The sequence below is a fragment of the Saccopteryx bilineata genome, chromosome 8, assembly GCF_036850765.1.
Source record: "Saccopteryx bilineata isolate mSacBil1 chromosome 8, mSacBil1_pri_phased_curated, whole genome shotgun sequence".
NCBI classification, from domain to species: Eukaryota; Metazoa; Chordata; class Mammalia; order Chiroptera; family Emballonuridae; genus Saccopteryx; species Saccopteryx bilineata.
The window spans coordinates 50,950,465-50,959,876 of NC_089497.1; the positions used below are offsets into that span (position 1 = coordinate 50,950,465).

General features: G+C 42.1%; 1 protein-coding gene across 1 annotated transcript in view; it reads right to left on the reverse strand.

The window, feature by feature from the left end:
• POLQ (DNA polymerase theta) overlaps positions 1–5,955 on the reverse strand; it is a 136,219-nt gene extending 130,264 nt beyond the window's left edge. Inside the window, exons 1-3 of the mRNA XM_066241868.1 lie at positions 5,331–5,955; positions 4,700–4,879; positions 1,364–1,494 (exon numbers count right to left, since the gene is read on the reverse strand). Of these exons, the coding sequence (XP_066097965.1) occupies positions 1,364–1,494; positions 4,700–4,879; positions 5,331–5,520 (501 nt within the window). The 5' untranslated portion in view covers positions 5,521–5,955. The remainder of the gene's footprint in view (positions 1–1,363; positions 1,495–4,699; positions 4,880–5,330) is intronic.
• Positions 5,956–9,412: the final 3,457 nt, after the last annotated feature.

Below are 9,412 nucleotides of genomic sequence, written 5' to 3' on the forward strand. Positions count from 1 at the left end.
GTCAAGAGTGAGTCTTAGCCTGACCAGGCGGTGGCGCAGTGGATAGAGCATTGGACTGGGATGCAGAGGACCCAGGTTCAAGACCCCGAGGTCGCCAGATTGAGTGTGGGCTCATCTGGCTTGAGCAAAAAAAGCCCACCAGCTTGAACCCAAGGTTGCTGGCTCCAGCAAGGGGTTACTCAGTCTGCTGAAGGCCCGTGGTCAAGGCACATACGAGAAAGCAATCAATGAACAACTAAGGTGTTGCAACGCGCAATGAAAAACTAATGATTGGTGCTTCGCATCTCTCTCCGTTCCTGTCTATCTGTCCCTGTCTATCCCTCTCTCTCTCTGAAAAAAAAAAAAAAAAAGAGTGAGTCTTAGACGATATAACAGAGGGAATCTGGTCATTTTTTAAAGATAAAACATCGTTCAGACTTAAATATAAATAAAACGGAAATAATGTAAGTTATTTATTCTTTCTCTGCGGACTGGTACCAAATGGCCCACAGGCCAGTACCGGTCCACGGCCTGGGGGTTGGGGACCACTGCCTTAAACCACAGTGAGCACCATACAAATGAAAAATGTTTTTCATTTCTGCAGAACAGAGAAACCACAGACCTGGAGGTCCGCATAAGCCTAATGGATCTTGTGTTTTATCCCCTGAATGTTCCCAACAGCCCTCAGTTAGGATGGGGTATGTTTCTTTAAACCAGGGATCGGAAACCTTTTTGGCTGAGAGAGCCATGAACGCCACGTATTTTAAAATGTAATTCCATGAGAGCCATACAACGACCTGTGTACATTACGCATTATCCAATAAAAATTTGGTGTTGTTCCAGAGGACAGCTGTGATTGGTTCCAGCCACCCACAACCATAAACATGAGTGGTAGGAAATGAATGGATTGTAATACATGAGAATGTTTTATATTTTTAACATTATTATTTTTTTGTTATTAAAGATTTGTCTGTGAGCCAGATGCAGCCATCAAAACAGCCACATCTGGCTCGCGAGCCATAGGTTCCCGACCCCTGCTTTAAACGCTCTTTCCTTTCCATGCTTCAAGCTAGTCCTACTATGCAGTTAAAATGCTGATTCTTAATTTGCACATTTAAATACTAGAAGTATTCTTTTTACTTCCTAAGGAAAAGAGTTATCAATATTAACAAAGCGTTCACCAATTACTCTTTTAATTTGATGGCCCTTTCTCCTTCATACAATAATACAAAAGTTTCCCTTTATAAATGATCAACACTTAAAGCTATATTGGGATGCAATAAAAAAAACTTTTCATTTGCTTTTATAATTTTATTTCATGAGTAAAGCCATGACTGCAATAACACACCTTAGCACAATTCCAAACTTAGTGTAAGAACATTACCTGGAGATAGTATTTCTTCTCTTTAGCCACAGAGACAAAGGGCAGAATAAACAGAGCTTTCTTCTGCATTTCCAAAACCCGCTTCAAAATAAGTAATTCAGCAACAAGAGTCTTCCCGGCACTTGTAGGGGCTAAAACATGTTATTCCACAAAGTTAATCACAAAAATAATAATATTTGATATACTACACTAATAAATAATTTAACCATATTCAGTAACTACAGAACCTAAGACTCCCATCACTAAGTCCCAACAAGCATTTGAAACCTTTATACCCTGAAGCATCCCTGAGCTTAAACTAGCTCTCTGAAGTCTCACACTGAAAATAAATCTTTATATCAACAAAAAATGATGAATATACTGAGTACCTAGCTTGTACCTGAAACTCCTTTCCTTTGAGTACTGTACGGCTAAAAACCCTTCTCTGAGGAAGCTGGTGAATAACTTTAAGATAGTGTGACAAGAGCTATGATAGAAGTTGAGGGAGAGGAGCTATAAGGAAGTTTATGGGAAGGAAACAGAACTTAGGAGAAAGAAGGGTAGAAGCAATGAGTGCCAAGCAGAAGAAACAGTATATGCAAACCTGGAGGAAAGCCTGGTAGGTTCAGATGGACGTAAGTTATTAAACAAGTAGGGGAGCCTGACTGGTGGTGGTGCAGTGGCTAGAGCATCAACCTGGGACACTGAAGTCCCAGATTCAAAACCCCAAGGTCACCAGCTTGAGTGCAGGCTCACCAGCTTACGCGTGGGGTCACTGGCTTGATTACAGAATCACTGACATGGCTTGAGCCCAAAGGTTGCTGGCTTGAGCAAGGGGTCACTGGCTCAGCTTGAGCCCCGTTCCCTGGTCAAAGCACGTATGAGAAGCAATGAATGAACAACTAAAGTGACACTACTACTAGTTGTTGCTTCTCATCTCTCTCCTTTCCTGTCTCCCTGTCTGTTTTTGCTTCTCTCAAAAAAAAAAAAAAAAACACACAACAAAAGAACACGTAAATAGCTGAGTGAAAAAAAAACATGAATGCATCACATGAAAAAGAGTTTTATCATCCCACCTTGTAAGAAGTTCAGAATTTATCCTGAAAGTAATTCAGGCCTAACCTGTGGTGGCGCAGTGGATTAAGTGTCGACCTGTAATGCTGAGGTTGCCAATTCAAAACCCTGGGCTTGCCACGTCAAGGCACATATGAGCAGCAACTACTATGAGCTGGTGCTTCCTGTTTCTCCCTCTCTTTCTTTCTTTCTCTCTCTCTCTCTCTCTCTCTCTCCCTCCCTCTCCTCTCTCTCTCAAATCAATAAATAAAATCTTAAAAAAATAAAATAAAACAGACTTACTGAAAGTAATTCAGAGTGATTAATGAGTTTTACGTAAAGGCGTGACAAGATCATATTTATACTTTATAAAGATGACTTTGACTGCAGAACAAGACCAGCGAGAGAGAAAAAATAAACTAGTTATAAAACTACTGCATAATCTAGAAGAAAGATGACAGTGAGCATAATCTAGAAAAGAAAAAGAAATGATAGGAGAAAGATGGTAGTAAATTAGGTAATGAGCCTAGGAACAGAGAGAAATAATCAGAATCAAGATATTTGAGGTTATAGACACTGGATGTGGTGATTGATTGAATTGGTGACCAGAGTTATGAATGACAACCAGATATTGGTTTTAAATAATTGAAATGCTCAGGCCATTCTACCACTGCCACTAATTACAAGTTAGCATTTATCGTGAAATTGCTATGTGCCAAAAACTGTTCTAAGTGCTCTTTCATGCTCTCTCTCTGGTGATCTGCAAGGTTACACAGCCAATAAGTGTTAAAAATACTTTTCTGCCCTGGCCAGACAGCTCGGTTGGTTAAAGCCTTGTCTCTAAATGCAAAGGTTGCCAGTTCAATCCTCAGGGCACATACAGAAACAAATCAATGCTTCTGTCTGTCTCTCTCCCTTTCCCTCTCTATCTCTAAAAATCAATAAATAAAATTTTTAAAAATCCAACCAGTTTGACTCGAGCTTGAACTTATATCTACTGATAAATTGTCTAATTATTTTTTTCAGCCATAACAAAAAACCTGGATGACTCACAATTTCAGAGAAAACTATTACAAAGAAAGTGCATCTTGGCCCTGGCTGGTTGGCTCAGTGGTAGAGCATCGGCCTGGCATGCAGGAGTCCCGGGTTCGATTCCTGGCCGAGGCACACAGGAGAGGCACCCATCTGCTTCTCCACCCCTCCCCCTCTCCTTCCTCTCTGTCTCTCTCTTCCCCTCTGGCAGCCGAGGCTCCATTGGAGCAAAGTTGGCCCGGGCGCTGAGGATGGCTCCATGGCCTCTGCCTCAGGCGCTAGAATGGCTCTGGTCGCAACAGAGCAGCGCCCCAGGTGGGCAGAGCATCGCCCCCGGTGGGCATGCCAGCTGGATCCCGGTGGGGCGCATGCGGGAATCTGACTGCCTCCCCGTTTCCAACTTCAGAAAAATACAAAAAAAAAAAAAAAGAAAGAAAGTGCATCTTACCAATTAGTTTCTAAAGTCAGTAAAAAGGTTGAAAAGCATGCGTGCCACAAGTGCCCTATAAAGCTCATAAAGTTTTCTATAAAGTATATTACATCCTTTGTAATTTTTGTATATTTACATATACAAAATTCATTTTGTATATTTACATATACAAATTTACATATACAAAATGTAAATTTTGTATATTTACCTTTGTGGTTTTGTATATTTAATCCTACACAAGCAAGTCAACTTATAAATACATAATTTATAATGTTCACACACTGAAAAGCAACTGAGAGAGACTGGATTTACATGTCCCCCTGCACACTCACCCTGGGACATATGTTTGTTGAGAGAAATGGTTAGCTCCCTTTAACTTGTCTGCTTTTCTTTCCTTCCCTGCACCAAGCCATATAATGTATTTTGCATAATCTAAATAAGCATATAGCCTGACCAGGCGGTGGCACAGTGGATAGAGCATCGAACTGGGACGCCGAGGACCCAGGTTCGAGCTTGGACCCAAGGTCAATGGCTCGAGCAAGTAGTCACTCAGTCTGCTGTAGCTCCACGGTCAAGGCACATATGAGAAAGCAATGAATGAACAACTAAGGTGTCCCAACAAAAAACTGATGATTGATGCTTCTCATCTCTCTCCGTTCCTGTCTGTCCCTATCTATCCCTCTCTCTGACTCTCTGTCCCTGTAAATAAATAAATAAATAGGCATATAATGAGACTCCATTTTTCAAATATATTTTAATACTTTCTCCCTACCTCAATAGAATATTCTTTACATTCACAATGTCTTTAATTTAGAGAAATTAATTTACGCAAATTTGAATACCTGAATAGACTAAATTCTTTCCTTCCAGGACTTGTCCAAGCAAAAGACACTCTGCCTGCCATTTAAACATCTTTTTTACACCAAAACTGTGATATTTCTCCAGAACCGCTGTAGGAAGTCCCCAGTTTGCCAATAGTAGCTTGTCTGTTTGGTCGTCAGGAACTGTTTGCTTGCATTCCTCTTTTAGGGAAAAAAAGAAAAATAATAATAGCTTAATTTAACATATGACTTCAGTAGTTATCCCTCCACTCTATTTCGGAATTACTGCGTGTTGGAATGAGGCTACATAAAGCACACCTGACATAAAGCACATCCAATACAAGGAGCTGTGAGTTGTATCACTATTAGGAGTGAGCTCTCTACAGGTGATGCGATTTGGCCAACTAAGCAGCTGTTTCTGTAAAGGTCGAAAGACTCAGAAACCACTCGAATGCTACTACCAGATGGTCACTGAATATAATCTGAAAGCACTTCTGTGTCTGAACAGAAAGCGACCTGCCGCACCAGGCCCCAGTCACAGACTGAGTAGGGGACTAGAAACCGAGGAAATCGTGCAGAAAAGCAAGTTCCTCGCGGAGACATCTTCCCGCCTGGCCACTTGGCCCGCTGGCCCCAGGGTGCCCGGGAGTACCTGCTGCTGCGGCCGAGGGGCGGCCGCGGTCCTTCAGGCCGCGTCCCAGGCCAGCGGGCGGGCTCAGCACCGGCTCCGAGGGGAGCGGGCGGCTGTCACTGCGGTCACTGCGGTCACCGCTGCTTCCCAAGAAGGAGTCCGAGCCTGATGTTGAACGCTGCCGTTTCCCACTCCAGCGCGAAAGATTCATTGCGAATTTTTCTTGGCTATTCAGGGATAGTCACAGTTCCAGCTTCCTCCCGTTTGGGAGAAGCCCGGGCCGGTGACAGCAGTGGCCGTCACCTCCCTTCCCGCCACGGCCTTCAAACTCGGGCCTCCCAGCCCGCCCTGGAACCATAGAGTTCTCAGTGGTGACTGTAACCTGAGAACCATAGAGTCCGGGGAAGGAGCGGCTCTCCTGGGCTTCCTAGACCTCCCACTTCCGTAGCTGGTTAGGTGTCAGAGACCAGACCCTCTGCGTTTATAATTTGCAATTATAATCAGACTGGCCTGAACATTTCTGGTTGGACTATCAAGGTTTGCTAACTTTGTAAAATGAGCCGCCCATGAAATAGAAATCAGGAAAGTAAATCTTAACATTGTTATGCTTTTTAAATAGTTACACGTTATGTGCACAAAACGTATATGTAAAACCTACGCTTCCAATGCACTACAGTTGGCTCCTCTCTCCCAGCGGATGATGGTAGAACAGGAGCTATTTCTTTACACAATGTCCACTTTAGCCCAGTGGTGGGATTCAAATACTTTAACAATTTTAAGCATAAAGAAATGATATAGTGAAGGGTAGTTTATTATTTAATGCATTTGATACTTAAAAACAATAAAAGGGGTACACAGAACTAGATTATAAGTTTTAAAATATTAATGAAAATATATTAAATAATACCTGACCAAAAAAGAAACAATAAAACTGTTATTTAAGATATTTCCATTTTGCTTCTTGATTGGTGTCCCCACTTGCAATTTTTTTCACCTATGGACAGAATGAAAACTACTATGAGCACTTAGAATGTACTGTTGCACAGATGAATGTTAAAAAGAAGAGTAAGGAATGTGAATTTGTGATTTCCACATTAGGCGGCTACCCAGGCATCCACCTTAGAGAGAACTCTGATTACAAGTGCCATTTTAATAACCAGTTTGCCAAACTCAGCAAAAAATTAGAAATCGGTTCTGCTGAACCTGTAAGAACAGGCCGAATCCCACCACTGCTTTAGCCATCACACACTGTGGGTCTGTGTCATGAGGAGTTGGGAACTGCTGACTCATAGACCCATTATGGTTATATGAACGCTGCAAGGAAGGGACTCTGGATGTGCCTGAGTGATCATTGTGAGCCAAGAGCTTATTAATGAACCTGTGCTCCACATACTGGCAAGGTAGAATCAAATGAGCTCTGGATATAAACTGCTGCCAGTAATTATCTAGTTGCACAATCCATCTCACCACACAAATCTAGAAAGCGAAAGCCCTACCCTGAAAAGGCTGTGTTATTCTATAGCACTAAAAATCTCAAGAGGACTGATCCAATAAAAAAGACACATGACTGTAAATTCTCATGTAAAAACTTACCTTTTTTTTTAATTTTTTGAACGACAATATTCTAAAATTCCACAAGATGGGGATATTACTCCATAAAATAACATTTTCCCTATTTATTTTTTATGCACTCATTAACTATTTATTGACCATCTACTGTGTGCTGGGCACCAGTGTATGGCAGGGAAATGGCATGAAATGGCTCCTGCTCTCAATGAAAAAGAGCTTGAAGAAGGAGACAGGTAATAAACTAATTAGTTAATTATTCTTTTAAATTGTACTGATGCTCAGTCAGAAATGAACAGAGTGCTACCAAAGAAATAAAAGGGACCACGATTTAGATTGTAATCAATGGAAAAACTTTCTTAGATGCAGTATAGCATGGGGTCAGCACAAACTGTAGCCAATCAGTCCAGGTTTGAGGACTTAATAAGTGTGTGATCTTGGGCAACTTGCTTAACCCCTTTGTGCTTCCTTTCCTTCATCTATAATATGATGAGAATTATGATAGTAACCATGTATTTGGTTATTATGAGCATTAAATATGTCAACATGTGTAAAGTGCTTAGAACTGTGACCACCGCATAAAAGTACTATTCAAAGAACATGATATTTGGAAGCATCCGTGTGGCAGTAGGGTGAGATAACCCAAACTCCATTGTACAGAGAAGCCCCTGTGTTCAGGACCCTTCCAGATGATCCCCAGGTGATTGGTTCAGGGCTGGCATCCAGCTTCAGTGTCCTCATCAGGCCAGGGCTGAAGGCCCATAATCCTTTTACATATTTTAGATACTTTAGTGCCTGACCAGGTGGTTGCGCAGTGGATAGAGCATCAGACTGGGACTCAGAGGGCCCAGATTCAAGGCTCCAAGGTCGCCAACTTGAGTGCAGGCTCAACTGGTTTGAGCAAGGCTCACCAGCTTGAGCCCCGGGGTCAATGGCTTGAGCAAGGGGTCACTTGGTCTGCTGTAGCCCTCTACCCCCCACCCCCACCCCCGCCAAAGCACATATGAGAAAGCAGTCAATGAACAACTAAGGTGCCACAACAAAGAATTGATGCTTCTCATATCTCTCCCTTCCTGTCTGTCCCTGTCTGTCCCTCTCTCTCTGTCTGTCACACACACACACACACACACACACACACACACACTAGCCTCTCAGATCCCACCTCTCTCACCTTGCAGGAATGGAGAGTGGCAGAGACAAACCCCACAGGTAGCTCTCCAGAGCTATTCTCTACCCTGAAGAATAGAAGTGCTCCACATCAGATCCCCTGGTCTGTTGAAATGTGGGAAAGAGCGCCCAGAGGTCTGAGATCACCATTGCTAGAGCTGGAAAGCTGGAAAGCCAAAGCTGGAAAGCCCTCACAACATCTCCCACCCACCAACCCGACTGCAGCCCCACCTACATCACTGCAGCAGCAACATGTCAGTGGAGGACAGCCACAAGTTTCACAGAGCTAAAAGTCCTACCACAGCAAAAGCTACTGGGAAAAAAAAAAAGTAACCTCTCAAAACTGAAATTTATTTTTCCTTTTTTTTCTCATTTTTAACTTTTTCCTTTTTTCCCCTTCTCATTCTTTTTTCTTGTTTTCTCTTTTGAATTTCATGTTCTCTAATTTTTACGCTTATCATTCTTATATTTATGGATGTTTTGTTTGTTTTAGATTTTTTTTTCAATTTTTTTCTGTGGTTTTTCCTCCTTTTACTTGTAATCATTTTTTAAATTTTTATATTATTTATCATATATTTTTAATTTTTAGTTTTGTTTTATTGTTAGAGTTCTAATCTTGCAACAGGGGTACGTAAAAACACGTGCACCCTCTATGTTCATTGCAGCATTCTTCACAGTACCAAGACACAGAAACAACCAAAGTGTCCCTCAATAAGGGATTAGATAAAGATGATGTGATATATATATATAAAATGGAATTCTACTCAGTCATAAGAAATGATGACACAGTGACATCTATGACAACATAGATAGACCTTGAGAACATTATACTGAGTGAAATAAGTAAATCAGGAAAAGCTAAGAACTATTATTTCACACACAGGTGAGAAGATATAAAACTGACTCATGAACATAGATAAGAGTTAAGTGGTTACCAGGGGGGAGAAGGATGTGGGAGAGGGAATAGGGAAAAGGGGGTAAAAAGGGACAAATATACAGCGACTGAAAATGATTTGACTTTGGGTGATGGGTACATGTGGACAAGTCCTGCTGGGGGTGAGAACGACAGAGACGTAAAGACCCGACTCCGGGGACCAGGTTCAGTGACGCAGATCCACTTTATTCAGGAAGTAAACTAGCTTATATACATGGGTTCAGCCAATAGGATGTTACAACGTGTTCCTCAAAGCCAATGGCTGAAAAGATCAGGGAGCTGCGTGGCTGGCGCTCAGTCACTTCCTTATAATGGGCGAGCTTCCTTCCTGGGTGTGCCCAGGAGGTTTCTGGGAGCTGGAGTATTCTCACTGCATTGCATCAGCCACAGCTGCTAGGAATGCGCTCTGCACTCCACCCACAGGTACACAACATAA